This window comes from Crocuta crocuta, unplaced genomic scaffold (genome assembly GCF_008692635.1).
Source record: "Crocuta crocuta isolate KB4526 unplaced genomic scaffold, BGI_CrCroc_1.0 scaffold204, whole genome shotgun sequence".
Classification (NCBI taxonomy): domain Eukaryota; kingdom Metazoa; phylum Chordata; class Mammalia; order Carnivora; family Hyaenidae; genus Crocuta; species Crocuta crocuta.
Window position 1 is genome coordinate 1684287 of NW_027529603.1, and position 21730 is coordinate 1706016.

Consider the following 21730-nt stretch of genomic DNA (forward strand, 5'->3'; position numbering starts at 1 on the left):
GTAGGTGCTTCCTAGTAAGCAAGGGCCACACAGATTCTGTGTGGCTGAGTGCAGAGCAGGGTCTATAAATGGGAATATAATGCTGCTTACTATCATTAATTGAGCATAAACTCTGGCTAAGCACCACACTATGCATTTTATGTCCATTGACTCATTTAATCCCCATAACAAGCCTATGATTGAGAAGATGTCATTATGCCCAGTTTAAGGATAAGGATACTAAGGTTTAGAGAAGACAAGTAACCTGCCTAAAGTCATAGAACTAGCAAGTGGCAGAGTGGGTACTCAAACCAAGGTATGGTTGACTTCAGAGCCCCTATTTGAGCCCCATGAGTATATCTGATCATGTACCTGTTTTATAAGTCTTACATCTTCATGACAGGGAACAGTTTAAGAATATTTTTTATCTCCTTACCCCTAAAATATGCTCAGGGACAAATGGGTTGCTTATACTTTTCAGGGAGCCATGTACCAAAACAGATCTAAGTTCAGGTAAATGCCCAGTAAGTGATCATAATAATCATGTTACCTTAACTAGAATTTTCATTTTCTTTTTTTAAAATTTTTAGTGTTTATTTATTCTTGAGAGAGACAGAGACAGAGTGTGAGTGGAGGAGGGGCAGAGAAAGAGGGAGACACAGAATCTGAAGCAGGCTCCAGGCTCTGAGCTATCAGCACAGAGCCCGACATGGGGCTCAAACTCATAAACTGCGAGATCATGACCTGAGCTGAAGTCGGATGCCTAGCCAGCTGAGACCCCCAGGCACCCCAGAATTTTCATTTTCAAATCACCCTCCCATATCTGTGGGAGGAAAAGAATAGGGGATGATGTGGATGCTGTGTTAGAGTGTGAGATTTATCTCATGGCTGTTGAGGAGGAGTCCGTGGAGTCTTTAAAACAGGAGAGTGATGTGATCAGATTAATGTTTCAGAAAGATCACTTATAGATAGTGATTAGTTTGGGTTCAAATTCTGATCACCTTTGAGTCAGTTGCTTGATCTCTCTAATCCTCAGTGTCCTCATCTGTAAAATAGAATAATGATAGCTCTTACCTGGTAAGGTGGTCTGAACGTTAAATGAGATAATGCATATAAATCGCTTAGTAAATGACTAGCCCAGAGTAAATGTTCAATAGCTGAGAATGATGAAATGATATAATTATTAGAGTGAAGAGAAGCTGTAGTCAGAGAAATCAAATGCAGTTAGGCAAAAGATAGTAAGGGCCTGAATTAAGGGAGGTGTAAATGAAGAGGGTAGTTATGAAAGATATTGAAGAGAAAGAATTGTTAGACTTTGAAACATGATGCTAATGGGAAAGAGGGAAAGGCAGGCATCTTTGATGGCTTCCAATTCCAACCTGTGTGACTGAGTGGATGGGGATGCACTTGAGTGGGATAGGAAATACCAGAAGAAATGGAAATTTGGTATAGAAAAAGAATATAATGATTGGGGTGGAAAAAAACATAATGAGGTTGGCTTTTAAACATACTAAGTTTGAGGGGCGCCTGGGTGGCTTAGTCGGTTAAGCGTCCGACTTTCGCTCGGGTCATGATCTCGCGGTTCGTGGATTCGAGCCCCGCGTCGGGCTCTGTGCTGACTGCCAGCTCAGAGCCTGGAGCCTGTTTCATTCTGTGACTCCCTCTCTCTCTGACCCTCCCCTGCTCACGCTGTCTCTCTCTCTCCTAGAAATGAATAAAACATTAAAAAAAAATAAAAAAAAACATACTAAGTTTGAGTACTGTGTTATCAATTTGAACATGGGGTTCTGTGAAGTCTAAGCTACAGAAATATATTTTAACTTTGGGTTACCTGGCTGGCTCAATCAGTAGAGCATGTGACTCTTGATCTTGGGGTTGTGAGTTCAAGCCTCACATTGGAAATAGAGATTACTCAAAAAATAAAATTCTTTTAAAAAAAGAAATAGGGGCGCCTGGGTGGCTTAGTCGATTAAGCGTCCGACTTTCGCTTAGGTCATGATCTCGCGGTTCGTGGGTTCGGGCCCCGCGTCGGGCTCTGTGCTGACTGCCAGCTCAGAGCCTGGAGCCTGTTTCATTCTGTGACTCCCTCTCTCTCTGACCCTCCCCTGCTCACGCTGTCTCTCTCTCTCTCTCTCTCTCCTAGAAATAAATAAAACATTTAAAAAAGAAAAAAGAAAAAAAGAAATAGATTTGAACCTCATCATAAGGTGGAAGATGAAGCTGTGGGTGGAGATAAGAACACCCAAGAGGAGTGTGTATAATAAGAAGACGGGGCGGGGGGGAGGTGTCAAGCATATATTCCTGGTCAAGGATTTTAAGAAGGAATTACTGGAGAGGTAACATGGAAATGAAGGTGGAGAAGTTTCAAGACAGAGCAAGGGAGCCCTCATTATGAAAGAGAAATGAGAAGTACTCACTAGGGAGGTGATTTTTTTTACCAGTTTCTTTCCTCAAGATGCTCATACTAAAATCTATAATAATGAGAAAAGAAGAACGATCTATTATGAAGGAGTTCAGACTGAGACATCTGTTATCCTATTGATCATCAGGGCTAATTTGACTGCCATGTGGTCTGGGCTGTGGGGCGGGGTGGGGGGTGGAATGTTTCCTCTTTCTGCATCACTCTTCCACAGACATCCTCCCTCAGCCAAATAGAATGACCTATCCAAAAGTAGAGGATATTTTTTGGTCAATAGTATAAGAATGGTAGACCTCCTTTGACAAAATGTCCAAGCTGCCTCTAATGTGTACTGCAGTATTATATTTCTTTTCATAATACTATTCCCTTTTGCAGACCAAAACCCAAAGATAAAAAGAGTATCTGTTTGAAGATACAGCTCATCCTTCATCTCATAACAGCCGCTCAAAGTGAGGACTGGAAGAGTAGAGGGAGTTAGGAGAAAAGTGATAATATGTCAGGGTTAGATAAAGGACTAGCAGACGTTAGTTGGGTAGGGGTTTGTTAGGCAGAGATAGTGGGAGCAGTAAGAGGGAAAGGGAAGATGGTGTTTCTGGCAGGAGGAACAGTAAAAAGCAAAGGTGCAAGGGCACCTGGTTGGCTCCGCTGGATCAGCATACAACTCTTGATCTCAGGGTCATGAGTTTGAGCTCCATGTTGGGTGTAGAGGTTACTTAAAAATAAATTAATTAATTTGAAAAAAAAAAAAAAGCAAAGATGCAGAGGTGGGAAGGCACAGGCCGTGCTCAGGTGTCCTTTCTGGAAATGTGGGTATCCTTTCTGGGCTGCATCTCAAAATGCTAGCATACAAAGGGTTGGAAAGCAGGATGTGGGGAATGGAGACGTGGGGCCAGATGATAAAGTTCTGAGAGCCAGGGGAGGGAGTTTGAGCTTTGTTCTTCTGTGGTTTGATGGCTTCTGGGAGGAACCATCAAAAGCTTTCCAGGAATTCAGGCTTGTCTGTCTCAAGTTCTCCTTTTGGAAGACCAAGGTCCCAAAGTGGCAGCCTGACATTCAATCTCCTTTGCCATGGTTGGGAAGTCAGGGCTGCAGCTAATTTCATTGGCCTGTTTTGCATTTATTGTAGTGTGGCTTTTATAGTGTGTTAATTGAAATATTTCCAACTGCCAAAAACAATTACACTCAAATTGCCTTGTCAGTTCTTTTATTGCCAGATAAATGTTTTACAGACATATTTATGGGGGGCAGTGGTAACTGGATCTCATTTTCTATTTAAGGCTGGCAGTTTGGGTTGGGATTGGCCCTCCAGTGCTCTGTTGTGGGCCAAAAAGCTGTTGGAGTTGTGACACTTCCATCTTGTTACCTTGGGGATCAGAGGTGCCTCAAAAAAAAAAAAAAAAAAAAAAGCAGCTTTCTGGCTCATGCAGCTTAGCCTCAGAGAAGGGTTCCATCACTGGAAATCCTGGCAACCTGGCAGAGATCTGAATCCTGCTTCCTGCTCTACCAGCAACAATCCTATCCCAAGCTGAGACATGCTTTTCCCTCTCCCTGGAACCCTTTCCTCCCCTCCATCATCAAATCCTCTCCCATAGACTATATTATGTAAGAGCTGTAAGAGCCCATCTAGTCTAACTCTCTCAACTTTGTATTTGGGAAACTGAGGCCCAAGAGACTTCCCTAAGAACACACAGGTGGCCTGTGAGAGCTGGGAGCAGAGGTCTCTGTCCAATGTGCTGTACTGCCACCATGTTGCCATGGCGTTTCTTTCAATACCTTAAACCTGCTTCTTCCAAGAGCCCTTCTGTCACATTTCTGGCCTCCACTGATCTCCCTTTTGCTTGATATATATATTGCAGGGTTTTTGTTTGTTTGTTGGAACCTATTACTGGCTCTGTCACTGTTCTTCTCTTGCCTTTGTATATGCTGTTTCTTCTTCTGAAAAATATTTTCTCCATTTAGACAACCCAGCTGGTTTCTTTGTTCCTTGATACCCAGCTGGGAAACAGCCACCTCTGGAAGCCTTTCTTGTGCTCAGTAGGTGTCTCTGTATTCCGCTAGCACCCTGGGCACACATATCCCTGTTGCTGGTGCAGAGGAGGCTTTCAAAGGAACCCTGAATGAGAGGGTGAGTGAGTGAGTGAGTGAGTGAGTGAGTGAGTGAGTGAGTGTAAATGATGAACAGCTTACACTCCTCTGTCCTCCATGGACCCTGAGCAAACTGGAGTAGGGACTTCATCTCTCTTCGTCTGTGTCCTACCACTTAGGTGTGTTCCTGACACACAAATAAATGCTCAGTAAATATTTATCAAGCTGAACAGGGTGTGCTGCTCTTGGGAACATAAAACTTTACTGTGTTAGAGCTGGCAGGTCATCACATCCAATCCTATGCATTTTACTGACAAGGAAACTGAGGCCCAAAGAGGAAAAACGTCTTTCTCAGCATCATGATCACTAATGGGTTTGATGACATTCCTTCATTTATTCAATAAGTATCTGAACACTTACTATATTCTCAGCAGTGTACAAAACAAAATACCTCTTTATACAGAGCTTATATTAATCCCAAACACGTGTTTATGAATATAATCTGACCTCAAAATCTCCTTAATGCATAGTACAGAGATGAACACTTAGAATATGCTTCTTGAAAATGTTTGTGGAACTAGTTGCAAATAAGAAATGCCCAGTGCTAAGTTATCTGGTTGCTTTTCATGGGTCAGTGGCACTGATGCTGGAATGGGGTTGCCTCAGATACAGAGCCTCCTTTGCTGGGGTAAGAAGCACATGTTACCACTGAGAGGACTGTTTTTAAGACTTGGGGAAGCTTAGTGTCCATTGTCTTCGAGATCTCTGAGGAGAAGCCTCCCTGTAATACTGTTTCTGATATTCCCACAAGGATTTGCCTAGGACTTACCTCTTGTTTCTGTTCTTTCTTTCAGAGCATCAGCATAGGCAGAGGAGCCAGGAAGAGAGTAAGTGCTGAGCCCATTGCAGGCTCTCAGCAAGAAGCTAACAGCATTGTTTTTTGTTGAAAATATTAGCTGTATGTTTTTTAGAAAATTCAAATGAGCAAAAAGACCATTAAAATCACTCTGAGGGGCACCTGGGTGGCTCAGTCAGTTAAGCAGCCGAGTCTTGATCTCAGCCCAAGTCTTGATCTCAGGATCATGAATTCAGGGCCTGTGTTGGGTTCTGTGCTGGGTATGAAGCCTATTTTTTTTTTTAAATCACCCTTAAACTCACCATTATGGGAAACCTCTTAGTTAACACATGATGTTTTATACTCTCTCAGATATTTCTGTGCATATATAAAAATCATATGTATTTATTCATTTTTTAAAAATATTTTTATTTATTTTTGGGAGAGAGAAAGAGAGAGAGAGACAGCGTGAGCAGGGGAGGGTCAGAGAGAGAGGGAGTGAAAGACTCTGAAATAGGCTCCAGGCTCTGAGCTGGCAGTCAGCACAGAGCTGGACGCGGGGCTTGAACCCACGAACCGCGAGATCATGACCTAAGCGAAAGTCAGACGCTCAACCGACTAAGCCACCCAGGCGCCCCTGTATTTATTCATTTTTAACTTTATTTATTTTGAGAGAGAAAAAGAGCACAAGCAGGGGAGGGGAAGAGAGAGAGAAAGAGAGAAAATCTCAGGCAGGCTCTACACTGTCAGTGCAGAGCCCAATGTAGGGCTCAAACTCACAAACCATGAGATCATGACCTGAGCCAAAGTCAAGAGCTGGACACAACCAACTGAGCCACCCAGGCGCCCCTGTTTTTAATGGAATCAAACTGTAAGTTATTTTATAATCCGCTTTTTACACAATATATGTAGAGTACTTTCCATTGCCAATAAACATACTTTTATAGCATCATTTAAAATTACTGTACAATATTTTACCGTATGTTCCTTAAGGCTATACTGTAATTTGTTCAACCGCGCCCCACTGTTGGGCACTTAGATGTTTTCTTTTTCACTATTATGATCAATTCTCCAGCAAACATTCATGCATTTAAATCTCTGGGCATGTCCGTGGTTATTTCTTTAACATAAAGTCCTATACATAGAAACTTCAGTCATAGAGTATAAATGCTTGTTAGGTTTTTGGTAGATATTTCCAAATTGCTCTATAGAAAAGTTGCACTAATTTATGGGTACCAATTTTCCCACAATGTCACCGCCACTAGATTAGGTTCATTTGGTTGAGGGGTCTCTTTGTTTTGGGTTTTTATAGTTGTTGTTTTAGTTTTCAACAGTTTTATAGTGAAAAATTGCCTTCTTTTATTTTGCATATATTTGCTAATAAGAGTGAGTTTTTTTAATATGTCATCGGCCAGTTTGGCAAGATGTTTAACTGTCTATTAGGGAAAGAAAAAACTTCTAGTCCTTGATTTTTTTGTTCTAAGGATCTCATGAGACTGTGAGGCTTAAAGTTACCAAGTACTGAGAGTATTGCTGTAAGAATAAACATAAGGTGGCAAATTGGAAGATAAGATATGAATCAGAGCTGAAGCATCTTAAAGAACAGCTGGGTGTTTTTTCATTTTGCATAAAGCCCTGCCTTTGGAAGCTGATCCTGACCATTAGGTTCCAGACTGTGTGGGAGAAAGTAGGAAGGGGCCACTTCTGGTCTCACTACTGGCTCTGAAGGCCCACTACAATATTCCAGATAAGCCCTGACCCCCAAGGCCGACATGACCAAGATCTTCCAGGCAATGAGAACTGTGGCTTAAGCTGTTCCTTTGGACTCTTCCATGAGTGGTCTGTTGTGCATTTTGTATTCTACATATCAGGGGCAGAGCTTGGCTTCTGGTAGAATTTGTCAATGAAGGGGCTTCCTGTAGCACTGCTTGCTGATCCTCATTGTTGTCCAGGATGAAGATTCAGGGACTGAAGTGGGAGAAGGAGCAGATGAATGGGCCCAGTCCAAAGCCACAGTTAGACCTCCTGACCAGCTGGAGTTGACTGACGCAGTGAGTGAGCAGCATCCTGTCCCTTCCACCTCCTCCGCCCTCTGAGATGTGTTCTTTCATAGTACTGATCAAGAGCCTGCACAGAAGCTGGGTGTGAGATGTCTGCTGACACTCTGAGGAGTCCTCCCAAATCTCAGAAGAGGTGCTGGCCTTTGGTATTTCTCTCCTTAGGAGCTAAAGGAGGAGTTCACCCGCATTCTGACAGCCAACAACCCACATGCACCCCAGAACATCGTCAGGTACAGCTTCAAAGTAAGTGATCCCCCAGGGGTAGGTAGGGGCCTCTAGGTGCTCCTTGGTTTGGCAGTGACTTGCTACACTCCAAAAGCCTCTCTGCTATTAGATCACTTTTATTTTTTCAGTTGTTTTTATGTATTTCTGAGAGAGATAGACAGTGTGAGCAGGGGAGGGTCAGAGAGAGAGGGAGACACAGAAACTGAAACAGGCTCCAGGCCCTGAGCTAGCTGTCAGCAGAGCCCGACGTGGAGCTCGAACCCACTGAACCGTGAGATCATGACCTGAGCCGAAGTCGGACGCTTAACCGACTGAGCCACCTAGGTGCCCCTAGAGAGATCACCTTTAAACTCTGGTCTTTGGCTGGAACCTTGAAATTTTACATGGAATTTTCCAGAGATTTAAAAAATTTTGTAATGAATCTCCTTGAAATCTTATTAGGTACTTATTACATGTCAGACCCTGTTAATAAATTATTTTCTGGGTGCCTGGATGGCTTAATTGGTTGAGTGCTTAACTCTTNTTAACCGACTAAGCCACCCAGGGACCCCACATCTAGAGTTTTCTGATTTGCTTATTTTAGCCACTCTGACTGGCGTGAGGTGGTATCTCAGTGTGGTTTTGATTTGTATTTCCCTGATGAGGAGGGATGCTGAGCATCGTTTCATGTGTCTGTTGGAGTGCCTAACTCTTGATTTTAGCTCAGGTCATGATCCCAGGGTCGTGGGATCGAGCCCTGCATTGTGCTCTGTGCTGAGTGTGGAGCCTGCTTAAGATTCTCTCTCTCTCTCTCTCTCTCTCTCTCTCTCTCTCCCTCCCCCTCTCTCTCTCCCCATCTTCCCCTCTCCTGGGCTCGTGCTCTCTCTATCTAAATTTTTAAAATAATAATAAATAAATTGTTTTTGTTATTTTCAATACTTACAACTATCCTAAAAATTAGGTATTATTATCTTCATTTTACATATTAAAAAATTAAAGCTTAGAGTGGTTAAGCCCAAGGTCATGTAGAAAATAGGGGAGGGGCGCCTGGGTGGCTTAGTCGGTTAAGCATCCGACTTTCACTTAGGTCATGATCTCCCGGTTCGTGGGTTCGGGCCCCGCGTCGGGCTCTGTGCTGACTGCCAGCTCAGAGCCTGGAGCCTGTTTCAGAGTCTGTGACTCCCTCTCTCTCTGACCCTCCCCTGCTCACGCTGTCTCTCTCTCTCTCCTAGAAATAAATAAAAAACATTTTAAAAAATTAAAAAAAAATAGGGGACAGAATCGGGATTTGAATCCTTTCTGCCCAGCACCATAGACCATGCTTTTATTTTATTTTATTTTTTAAAAAATTTTTTTAGTGTTTTTTATTTATTTCTAGGAGAGAGAGAGAGACAGCGTGAGCAGGGGAGGGTCAGAGAGAGAGGGAGTCACAGACTCTGAAACAGGCTCCAGGCTCTGAGCTGGCAGTCAGCACAGAGCCCGACGCGGGGCTCGAACCCACGAACCGCGAGATCATGACCTAAGCGAAAGTCGGCCGCTTAACCCACTAAGCCACCCAGGTGCCCTGACCTTGCTTTTAATAACTGCACTGTTTCATTTCCCATCCATGTGAGTTACTAAGAGAAGAAGTGGTTTGTGGTGACTTTTTAAAGCAGTGTCCCAACTTATGTGCAGAAGTGATTCTTTCAGCCCTCCAGGGACAGGTGGGTTTTATACAGCCAGAGTCCATGGGCTGGTTTCCTCTCCAGTGAGTTTACCCTAGTGTGTCATACAAATGTAATAATTTTCTATGTGATTTTAAAAGGATTGGGAAGACATATTTTGAAAGAAGGAAGGAAGGAAAAATTGGTCTCAAAGTCAATGGTACAACTTAGATGCTTGTCAATAAGGAGGCTGTCTAGAGGAGCCAGACTAATAGGCCCTATGAAAGCAGGAATCACATCTGCCTTTACTAAGCTTGATATCTCGGAACCTAGAAAATACATGGCATGTTGGTGCACCTGGGTGGCTCAGTCAGTTAAGCATCCAACTTAGATTGAGGTCATGATCTCACGGTTCTTGGGTTCAAACCCCGCATTAGGCTCTGTGCTGACAGCTTGGAGCCTAGAGCCTGCTTTGGATTCTGTGTCTCCCTCTCTCTCTGCCCCTCCCCTGCTCATGCTCTGTCTCTCTCTTTCTATCTCAAAAATAAATAAACATGAAAAAATTAAAACAAAATACTTGGCATGTTGTATATGTTTAAAAATTAGTTGTTGAAGAAAAAATGAACAAGGTTGCCTAGACTTTATGCCTAGCCCTGCTTCTCATTTGCTGTATTAACTGGACAAGTGCCAAACTCAAACCTTTTCTAGCTATCTGTGATCTCCTGTATGGAAACAGGGGAATTGGGGATTTAGCCTCTTTGAGGATCTATCCAGCCCTCACATTCACTAAATACAACTCACAGTAGGCCGGGCCAGGTATGTCTGAGGACTATGAGTGACCTGCCTCAAATCTGTGATGAGATAGGTACACCAGGATCGGTTAGCATGGATGTAAGAGCCAGTGACAGACAAATCTAGGGCTATTCAGAGTTGGAAAGAGAAGATATTTAAAAATATATCTTTGATGAGAATTTTAAAAATTTTTATTTCATTTGCCTCCTCTTCTTTAAGCCAGAATGCAATGAAAATTTAAGGTTAACTGAGGATTTGATGAGATCTATATATATTGTTAGCAGATGGGCCATGTTAAGCCTTATAGAATGAAGGCAGATTACATTCTGACTCCAGCAGTCCTTTTCAGGATCCCTGGTGTGACCCAGTCCTCTCTCCTCTTAGGAAGGCACATATAAGTTCATTGGTGTTGTGAACCAACTGGCAGTTCACTTCAGCCAGGTTGGGAACCTGATCCCCAAAGACTCGGATGAAGGACGGCGGCAGCACTACCGTGATGAGTTAGCAGCAGGTAGGCCTTGGGGTCAGCCTGAAGCTACAGCCCAGAGCCTGTTCCCCTTTCTGTGGTCACTGTACGGAGAAGATCACTAATCCATAACTTTGCAGAGCCTCTACTTACATAAAGTCCAACAGCTGGCTGTCCCGGATAGGTCTGGGAGTTAACCCATGAGAACCCTGGGGTAGGTGAGGTCTCAAAGGCAGCAACCAATAAAGCCTTGCCCTACCAGGGGATGGGGTAGGAGGCCTGGACTTTGGGCTCATATGTAATATCCTACCAAGGTTCTCAGGAGTCCGCCAAGGTGGTGATTTCAGAAACTGAAATTCTTGAAGAAGAAGAAGAGCCTAAGGAATCTGAAGCTGAAGCTGAAACTGAAGCTGGGAGTCAAACAGATATGCCTGCAGCTGAGGTGCAGTATAATATTGTTTCATCTCTCCCCTCCTAGCTCCATCTGAGGATGGAAGTTTCAGGGGTAACTTGTTGGGGGTGGAGCTGAAGATGAGATGTTAGAGGCTGCAGGTGCCAATGCCCCTGGCATCATCACCCTCTCCCACTTCTATCCTATACAAGGACATGACTTCTCCCCACTCCTGACTCCCTACCACCTTTTTCTCACAGCTGAGCTTGGTCTTATGAATCTTTTTTTCCAGGCAGCTGAAAAAGTGAATGAAGAAGAATTGATGACTCCTAAGCAGCCCAAGGAGCAAAAGCTCACAAACCAGTTCAACTTCAGTGAGAGGGCCTCACAGACCATAAACAATCCTCTACGGGTAGAGCAGCCTCACCCCAGCCCCTTTACCTCACAGCTCTGCACTGTGCATGGCAGGAAAGGAATAGGCCTGACTCCAGCTCCAGCAGCCCTTGGCCTGGAAGGGTGACAGGCACACACCACAGTTAATTTCTCTGAGGAGAGTGGGGAGCATGTGTTCAGGTCCTTGTAATCCTCATGGGAGTTCAGAGTGGGTAACAAGAAAGCTGGAGCCCTTCAACTGAGACTGTAAGGGCCTCAATGTAAGGGCCTCAAAGAAGAAGCCAAGATCTGGGGGAGAGAGGAGAGGCCAAATGTGCCAGGGAGACAGGACTAAGAGCCACTTTGACTGAAGTTGATGGTCTCTGTGATAGACTAACTGGAAAAGGCTAGAAAAGTTCCCTGGCTCATAAGTATGGAGGACCCCGAGTACCAGGCTGAAAGAATCTCTCAGGGTTTCAGGGGAGAGACTTACATATGTAAGACAGTGTTTTACATCAATGAATCTGTGAATGGAGGGCGGAAGTCTACAGGGTGGGTTTCTGGCAGCTCCTAATCACACTATGTGCTCCCTATTCAGTAATCTAGATGATACACAATGAGGAGGGAGTTCATTCCCCTGGTAGAGCCAGAGGCCCCAGTATTAGGGAGAAGTCTTCTCAGGGTGAGGGATATTAGCCCAGTGGCTTGCCAGTGGCTGACCTTTGTGTCTTGCTTCTAGAGAAGCTGGCCAGAGGCCTGCCTATTCCCCACTTAGTTGAAACTGGCACAATCAGGCTTCATTGCCCCCAATTTCTAGCTTAGGCTTCTTCTGAAGGAAGCTTGGAAGGAAAATGTAGGTTTTCACTGCATCATTTGGTCCTTTGTTCAGCCCGTCTTTACTTGCCCAGTTCTGTGTCCCATCCCTCCCTCTGCTCGAACTGAAATGCTTCACCCATGGATATACTGTTGGGTTAAGTGAGGAGTTGAGGGCTCTCTGTGGGTTTCTTGTTGTCATTGTTCACTAGGACCGAGAATGCCAGATGGAACCTCCTCCCAGGACAAACTTTTCAGCCACAGCTAATCAGGTGAGACCCTATGTCAGTCTAAAAGTCATCACCACACCCCCACCTCCCCACCTCATGCATTCTTTTTTTTTTTTAATATTTTTATTTATTTCTAGGAGAGAGAGAGAGACAGCGTGAGCAGGGGAGGGTCAGAGAGAGAGGGAGTCACAGACTCTGAAACAGGCCCCAGACTCTGAGCTAGCTATCAGCATAGAGCCCGCCGCAGGGCTCAAACCCATGAACTGAGAGATCATGACCTGAGTGAAAGTCAGACGCTTAACCGACTAAGCCACCCAAGCGCCCCCCACCTCATGCATTCTTGTCAAAGATTCCTCTGGCAGCCTACCTTCCTCATCCACCCATCTCCCTGATCCTTGTCCAGGCTCTGAACATCAGGCATATGAGACAGTAAGTCCCCACTTAGTAAGCTGTGTATCAGCCACATGCCCTACCCCCCCAGGGGCAAGGCTGTCAAAGAGGGAAATAGACATGGCTTCCAACTCTCTGTAGTTACCCCATGGCTGACTCTGAAGTGTTAGCACTCTAACCTGCCCTTCCAGCAATCTTAATTGTTCCTGCAGACCCTCCTTTCCCCTAAAATTCTACTGGATAGCCATGCTGATTTAGGCAGGATATGGTGCCAGAAGACCTGAGCTCAGGCCCCAACTTTGCTGCTCATACTCTAAGACCCTGGGCAAACCATGTCATCTTTAATGCCACAATTTCTCTTTCTCTGTCAAGTGAGGACACCAAGCAGCCTTACAGGATTGTTGGAAGGCTCTGAATGAGATGACAAACATTAAATTACGTTGTAGTGTGGAGTACGGGCCCATGGGTGAACTGTTAATGTAAGGTGTGTCTATCTGGCCTCCAGGTGGCAGTGACTGCCCAACTCTGGAGAGCACACAGTGTGATCTGGGGTTTTTTTGTTTTTTTGTTTTTTTTCCCAGACCCTTGTTGCTTCCTTTGTTACTATCCTTAGGCTTCTCTTGCTGTCAGATGCAGTTAGCAGGAGTTCTCTTACTTTTTGTTTATCTTTTTATGCTCAGAACTTGTGGTCGGTACTGTGGATAGCCAACATGAACTAGTAAAGTTTATCACATCTCCATGCGGGGAACATTTTTAAAATTTCCTAGTTCAGAGTCTTATAAATCACCAAGAAAAATGTGACCCACCCTAATATTTGCCCATTTGTTTTGCCTAGTGGGGTTTGTAGTCTGGAACAATAATGATCTCCAGCTAATAACCTGAGCCCCTGAGCTGTAGGGTGGAAAGCCCATTCCAGAGGTGCCCTGAGAGCTCTTTCTTTGCTGTCTAGAGCTGACAGAACAGAAGACAGATGTTGAATACATAATTACAGTGGGACAAGTAGAGGATGCTATAGAGGCATGTGATGGGGACTGACATAATCTATTTCTTAAGTTCTAAAAGCTGAATAGGAGCTGGCTGGGTGAAGATTTTGCCCTGCAATGATCTTTCTCATCTTGCCCTTGCCTAGTGGGAGATCTATGATGCCTATGTAGAGGAGCTTGAGAAGCAGGAAAAGACCAAAGAGAAAGAGAAGACAAAGACACCAGTGGCTAAAAAAATGGGGAAGATGGCCATGAGGAAGATGGCATCTATGGAGTCCCAGGTTTGGTGGAGTTTCCCATGGATCTGTCACAGAGAATGACTGGTGGGATCTTGGTCCCTTGGTAGAGAGAAGCCTGGCTATCTAGAAGGACTTTACAGACCTTAAGTGAGGAGCTAATGTTGAAGTGTGAATAGTTCTTTCCTTGTAGGAAGGTGTGAGGAGAGCTACATCTGCCTCTTGCATTTCACACCTCTTCCCAATCTTATATAGGTCTGGAGGCCAGGAAGGATTCAGGATTTTTGGGCTAGGGGGCAACAGAAGACATGAATGTTATTGAAAGCCCAATGCACACCCAGAAAGAGCTCAGGAGTCTTCTCAGGATGGGGTGGGATGTGAGAATAATGCACCACCTCCCTGAGCAATGGCTCATGGGGTTTTGGAGAGTGATTTGCTCTTTGACCTTCAGTCCTTGGATTTACTTGTGCTCAATTTTTTATGTGAGTCTTATGGGCCAGGAGCCAAGCCAGAGCTGATCACAGGCACCACCAGGTTCAGGCCGATGGTGTGGCCACTCTGGGCTGGATTTACTGTGAAGAACCATAATAGGAGTCAGAACAGAGGTCTTTTGGGGGTGGGGGGGTGGGAACTCACTGCGAGCATAGCCAGCATAGGTTTGGAGACATTATGGAAGTTATAGTGATAGATCACCACAAGGAGAATCATCATACAGAGATGCTGAAGGGCCACATTTGTCCTTTCAACAGAGAGAAAGCTGAATCAGGAGCCAGAGTCCCATTATGGATGAGTTTGACCTATAATGGGATGGAAATATGAGGTCTGGGTTCAGCACCCTGGAGAGCTCCCAGGCAGCTCTCTGGGAGGTCGTTCTGCTATAGAAGCCAGACGAGTTAAAGGAAGTTTTGCTTCCTTTGTCTGAGGTATTCCCACTTCCACTCAATTACATGTTTCTGATAAAAGTCACATTCTATGGGAGCTTTAAGGCTCCCTGCTTTGGCTTAATATGAACTGCCCCAATTCGGTTTCATTCAATTATAGACCAAGCACTTGTGATCATGATCATGCTGAATACTGGAACTCTAAAGTGAAAGATGAAGTCCCTGTCCCATGGATTGCCCTGTCCAGATGCTTGACTTTCCGTGTACTATTCCCTAGAGGCTAGGGGCTCCAGAGGAGGCTAAGTGAACTTAGCCTGGGTCAAAGTTCACTTGAAGATCCATCAAAGGTTTGGCTATAGGCTGTGTGCTAAGACTATTATTGTAGAAACTTTAACTGCAGTCACCAGGACCCAGAAAAGAGAAGAAATATTCCTGTGACCGAAACTGAAAATTGTCCTTGGGTCTAAGCCCTTGGGGTCTAACATGTCTATCAGACTTGGTGTCTAACGTGTCCAGGGAAGTAGGACTACACTGGGTTCTTCCAGCTTGGTTAACATTGAAGGCTGTTATACAGGCAGAGTCCAGTCCTTTGGACCAAGAAGCTACAGTGGAGACATAACATTGTGGGGTATAAGATCCCCCCCCCCAACACCAGTGAATACCTTAGTATGCAATCTGTAAGCAAGGACATTGAGTTTTAACTAGGAATCTCAAGTACTGGGCCTGGCTGTATGTAGAATACAGTAACCCTTTGCTTAGCCCCAGTGCATGCACAGAGTGACACCCCTTTTTCAGAGACCTGCATCTGACAAGGTTGGTATAAAACTCAAGTGAATGAGAGGGGGAAAACAGAATAACTCTATGATACCCTGTAGGAAAGTCTGCAATGATAGGTCTCAGATTTCTGTCTCATTAATGATTTGGATTAATGTACAGAAATGAATGCAAGCTTGTCTGATCTGAAAGATTAGGATGGGAATGGCAGAAAGGGCTCAGAGGCCACAAATTTAGTCAGAACCAATAAAAAGCTATGTCTGCTCATGTAGTATATTATCCAGAACAAGGGAGGCAGTGGTCCACCACACATTTGGAACCCTGAGTCTCCCAGGACCAGGCAAGGGTAGTCATACTGGTGACGGACTGGCTTTCTGTGGGGCCTGGCAGTATGGGACCTGGAGTCCACAGAGTTGAGTTTATATCCCGGCTTTGCTACTTATTAGCTAGGTTTTTCTAACCTGTTTCCTCATCTGTAAAGATATACTAAGGATCTCACTTTGCAAGATTATTGTAAGAACCCAAGATTATGTACAGTTGCTAGTATAATACAATAACCCCAGATACAGGTGGCATTATCCATCCCTGCTGTATCATGTGTATTCTAATATTCAGAGAATTTAAGTACTTACCTAAAGTTGCCAACTGACTCCTTCCTAATGCATGGGATGGGAAGGAAATGCAGGTCTGTGTGGCTACAGAACCCATTCTCTTAACCACTGCCTGATGCTGGCACTCCTGGGAAATCTCATTTTCAAGAGCCAAGGGCTTGGTGCTCTGGAGCCTTTCAAGGGTTGCCCACTCTGCTGGTTTCTTCCTACAGTGGGAAAGGCCTTGGATTAGGAGTCATTTCTGTCTTTTACTCCCTATATATAAGCATATCTGTTCCCTCTGTGGGCCTCTATGTCTTCCTCAACTCGACTAGATGAGTTGGACCAGAAGCTCTCTGAGACTTTAATGGGAGTCTTTGTCATTGCCTGAGATGATGAAACCTCCCTGTCTCCACTAAATAAGCCTCCTACCACCCTTTTTCTGCTCTCCCCTTCAATGCTCTTCAATGTCCTGTGTTGTGCTCTGAGATACGCCTTCTCCAGAACAAGCTCAGAATGAAAGAGCACAAGACAGGCTGTGCCCAGGGGCCAAGTATGGCAGTGCAGACTCCTTGTACCATTTAAGAGCTGGGTATTTCCCAAAGGGGGTGGTGAGGTGAGCTGGCTTTTGAGGCATGAAGAGGTATCTTACAGAGCTATCTGGGGTGGGTAGTGTCAGAGAGAAAACTGCAAGTCTGGGCTGTGGCTCGAGACATAACCTTTCCAGGTGCTAGCTAAGAGGACCTGTGGCCTCTATCTCCACAGAGTGATGACATCACCAAAGTGACTCAGGCTGCTAAAATCGTGGAGCGGATGGTCAACCAGAACACTTTTGATGATGTTGCTCAAGGTAAGATTTGAAATGCTGGGAACTACTATTATTGCCTGTATTAAAAATTCCTCATACAAGGCAAGTATTTGAGTGTCCCCTGCTAGGTGCTACAGGTGCAAGGGGAGAAATTAATCCCTTCGTCCTCTGGATGTCACTAGGGAGACAAGACATACACAGGGGCACCTGGGTGGCTCAGTTGGTTAAGCGTCTGGCTTTGGCTCAGGTCATGATCTCATGGTTTGCGGGTTTGAGCCCCGCATCGGGTTCTATGCTGGTGGCTGAGAGCCTGGAGCCTGTTTCAGATTTTGTGTCTCCCTCTCTCTCTGACTCTCCCCCGCTCATGTTTTATCTCTCTCTGTCTCAAAAATAAATAAACTATAAAAATATTTTTAAAAAATAAAAAAATGTAAAAAAAAGACATACACAGGTCAACTACAAACAATGGAATAAGAAAAATGGGTATAGTGATGAAATCTGACAATGGTGCAGCAAAACACTGCATATCAGTGATCCAATGTCATCTTCCCAACAGCCCGGAGAGGCAGGCAGAGCAGAGAGTATTACCCCTACTTTACACAAGAGGAAGCTAAGAGCAAGTCTACCTGGCTACTGAATGGCAGAGAGGACCCAAATCTAGGTCTTGAGTTTCCTAATTCTGTGCTCTTTCTCTACTGCATCCAGCTTGGGGACAATATAAATGCTAGAATGCAGACTGAAACTGCTCTGGGTATCCTCAAGAATGGAAGAAGAGAAATGAGGGACAAGTGGCAGCAGTCAAGGAAGGCTGCAGGGAGGGTTAAGCTAGGTGCCAAGGGATAAGCAGATTTTGAGTAGGAGATTGGCAGAAGGGCAGATGTTCTGGGCAAGGGACAGCATAAGCAGGGACTCGGTGATAAAAATGAATGGGAATGGTCTCTGGGGATAAAGTGTAGCAGGCTCAGTGATTCCGACAGGGGTTTGTTGGAAAGTAGCGAAAGCTCAGGCTACAGAGGTGGTCGGAGCCAGTTAATGAAGAGCCTGAAATATCTCAGGGAATCTGAGATTTTTCTGCTGACAGTCCAAGCAAGAACACAGCCCAGTGAGAGCATGGATGCAACTGGCAGAATACAGGGACAGAGATGAAGATGAGGTTCAGGTGTGGGGTGGAGTGGGCCTCACTACACCTTTTCCAGGGGATGGAGAAAAGGAAGCAGTTTTAAGAGTGAAAAGCCAGCACCAACATTCCCTGGGAATGGCTATGTACTGGACATTGTGCTGTACAATTTACATGTATTACTCTATATCACCCTGACAGCCACACTGTTGGGTGAATGCCATTATTGCCTCCATTTTATAGGTGAGAAATTTGGACTATTGCTACTTGTTCAAAACCATAGCTAGTATGAAGAATGAGTGGTACAATCAGGACTTGAACACAGGCCCCTTAGATCCATAGCTGAAGCACTTCAGCACAAGGCTATAGAACCACTGGGCTGGAAGAGACATTTCAAAAAATAAATAAATAAAAAACATTCAATAAGTCTATGCTGGTGATTAATTAGTGATGAAGCGAAGAAAGAGATTGATTCAGAAACGCTTAAATCCTGGGGGCCTGGGAAATTCTGGTGCCTTTGACAGAGCCAGGGAAACAGAATCCTTCCCATGGCATGAACAGCACATTCCCAAGTGGCTTGTATTTCCCTAAGAGGTTGTGCATTTATTTGGAGCAGCTGCCTCCCCAGAGTTGGCAGCTCCTTGCTGCTGGCTGGCCTCCTTTGCTGACAGCCTGGGGCTCTTCGTGGTGACTTGATGCTCATTGCTCACCCATGGGACACAGAAACCAGGGCTGCCAAGACCAGCAGCCTAAACAAGCCCCCTTGTTATCATTCAGGCTGGAAAACGACCTTGAGTGCTTTTCAAAGCTGTCAAAGTACACAGCAGCTGTGAATGAATTTGTCACTCACACAGCTTGGCTTCCTGAAACCCAGCCTCTGCAACCAGCCCACCAAAGGGCTGCAAACACGATTAATATCCGTGGAGAAATTGGCCTTGGTGAACCTTTTTCATTTATAAGAACACAATCACATAAAAATGCATTGAACTTTGATTTTTTTAATTGCATACTCTTTTTCCCTTTGGGAAAGTATAATCATGAAGAAGTGAAAACAGAGAAGTATTACCAATTAATCTCCTCTCAGAAATGAAGTATTTTCAAAGATAGCCTAAGCTCAGGAGCTCTGATATGATCAAGCCTCATGCCTCTGATCACTCTAGTCTTTTTTTTTTTATTCTGAGACATTTGTGAGGTTTGAATGTAGTCCCACAACCTCAAGGCTGGGGGGCAGTGCCTGGGCATGTCCTTGACCATGTTGGGTGAAAGGATTAGTTTTCTAATGGGTCACCCTTGATTGGAAAAAAGACTGAGAAACTTTTCACTTCTGTTGATTTATTTCATTGCATTCTTTGAACTGTCATTGGCTGTCTGCTCTATGGCTGGCCCTGTGCTAGGCACTGCAAGTCCAGAGCTGAATATAACATGCTTCCTGCTCCCCAGGAGCTGTCTGGTAGAGGAGAAGGCCAAAGGGATAAATAGAAGCAACACAGCATGACAGACATTTCAGTAGAGACAGGGCTGGAATGGAGGAAGAAATGAATTCCACTTAAGAGGAAAATGAAGGCCTCACAGAGGAGAACGACTTTAATCTGGATCTGCAATGAGTAGGAATTTGCCAGGAAGATGGAGGAGCAGGACGTTTTAGACATTGTTTGATACAGAGGTTATGTGAACACCTGGATGGAAATGGCATGGAAGTCATGGCCTGGAGCCTTGGTTTGACCAGGGAGCCATGTGCACGGGGAGCCATGGAGGGATTTTCAGTGGGGTGGAGGAGGTGGTGTGGTGAAGTGATTTATTTATTCGCACTCAGGTAGCTCTGTGGAGCATGGAGCAGAGAAGGAGTTACTGGAGGTGGGGAGACCAGTTAGGACAATGATGTTAATAATCCAGGTGATGACTCTTGGGGCCTGGGCAGTAGCTAGGGGTTTGGAGACAAGTGAATGGATTAAAAAGAAGTCAGAAGGAAAATATGACAGATAATGGAAAGAGATCAGTCAAGGATTAGCCACGTTTCTGGTTTAGACAAGTGGAAGGGCGGATGGAGCTTCTGACTAAATTAGAGGAAATAGGAGGCAGAGATGATTTAAGGCTGGAGATGAACTTGAGTTCAGAGAACCCATCAGGGATCCAGGCAGCTTCACCATAGTGAGGCTTAGCAGCAGATATGAAGGCAGACAAACCTGGGATTTTATCTATGAGGACATGGCTACTTTATTGTAATTTGCCTCCAACAACAGGGGTGACAGTAATAGTAACACATAGAGAGAGCTTACTAGGTGCCAGGTATCTTTCTAAGTTCTTTACATATATTAACAATTAATCTTCACAACAGTCCTTTGAGATAGGTACTACTACTGTTCCCACTTTGAAACATAGAGTCTGTTTTGGCCAAGAAGGTACATACAGAAAGTGGCAGACTTGGGTTTGCCATAAAATGGCAGTCCCAGGGCTGATTCAGCCTATGTGTGTTTAAGATTTTAAGTACTATGAGGATGCTGCTGACGAATACCGAGACCAGGAGGGTACGCTGCTGCCGCTCTGGAAGTTCCAAAACGACAAAGCCAAGCGCCTGGCCGTCACCGCCCTCTGCTGGTGAGTGTAGACATTGCAACAAACCCGGAGCTCCGGAGCGCTCACTGGGTGCCAAGCCCTGAGCAGGGCACTTCTACTGCACTTAACCACCTTGAGGATGACATGTAACATTATAGAAAAAACAGAGACTGGGATTCCTAAGGGATTGTGGGATCATCCCAGGTCTCAACACTCAACAGTGGATATCTGCAGTATAGTTAGGCACCAGTATTCACAGGAAGGCTCATGTCCACAGGAAAACCAAGTTCATTTCCTGGGCCAATGGGTTCCTATTTCTTTTGCAGGAATCCAAAGTACAATGACCTGTTTGCAGTGGGACATGGCTCCTGTAAGTAATCTGGCTATTTGTTCATTTGCTCAATCAGTAAACACTCAAGTATCTATTCAGTGCAGAGCTCTTTGCCAGATGTGAAAGAAGTAAGCTGACTAAGATGTAGTCACTGCCCTCAAGGGGCTCACAGTCTAATGGGCAAGACTGACAGTCATACCAGCAATTAGTGCTGGGAGAAGGAATATACCAAAGTGAGCCTTGAAGGTGTTATTGTGGTGAAGAAAGAAGGGAGAGCACTTCTGGCAGAGGGGCCAGCATATGCAAAGGTCCAGAGGCACAAGAGATATGGGAGGAAATGAAGCTGTTGAAGAAGCTAGGGTTGGCCCCCAAAGGCTTGGGAAGCCATTCCAAGAAGCTTGGAATTTATCCTGAGGGCAGTCTTATGCCATTCTCCCGAGGGGAAATCACTGAAGGAATTTGAGCAGCACAGGGACAGAACCAGCACAGGGGGAGTTACAAGCACGAGACTGGGGGCTGGGAAACCAGTTAGAAGGCTGGTAAGGCACCCCAAGAAGAGATGGCAGTATCTGGACCATGATTGTGCAGTGGGGATGGAGAAGTAGGTTTGGTGCACTTGAGAAGGTAGGCTAGACCAGACCTGGGGAGAGATTGGATGATGAGGCTGAGAGAGGGAAGTTTCCTACTCTGGCCCCAGAGCAGGCAGGGGTGGGGGGCAAGGGCTTGATGTTCATCACTTGACCCCCTGCACTCTGGAAGACCAGTATTGTTCAAGGGT

The 21730-nt window shown here is 45.0% G+C and overlaps 1 protein-coding gene across 1 annotated transcript in view; it reads left to right on the forward strand.

Moving 5' to 3' along the window:
- Positions 1-21730, forward strand: part of DNAI1 (dynein axonemal intermediate chain 1) — a 59878-nt gene that overhangs the window by 16106 nt on the left and 22042 nt on the right. Inside the window, exons 2-12 of the mRNA XM_077761834.1 lie at positions 5338-5370; positions 7271-7369; positions 7541-7621; positions 10402-10528; positions 10798-10925; positions 11167-11286; positions 12272-12331; positions 13809-13943; positions 16909-16993; positions 20546-20663; positions 20948-20991. Coding sequence (XP_077617960.1) covers positions 5338-5370; positions 7271-7369; positions 7541-7621; positions 10402-10528; positions 10798-10925; positions 11167-11286; positions 12272-12331; positions 13809-13943; positions 16909-16993; positions 20546-20663; positions 20948-20991 — 1030 coding nt within the window. The remainder of the gene's footprint in view (positions 1-5337; positions 5371-7270; positions 7370-7540; positions 7622-10401; positions 10529-10797; positions 10926-11166; positions 11287-12271; positions 12332-13808; positions 13944-16908; positions 16994-20545; positions 20664-20947; positions 20992-21730) is intronic.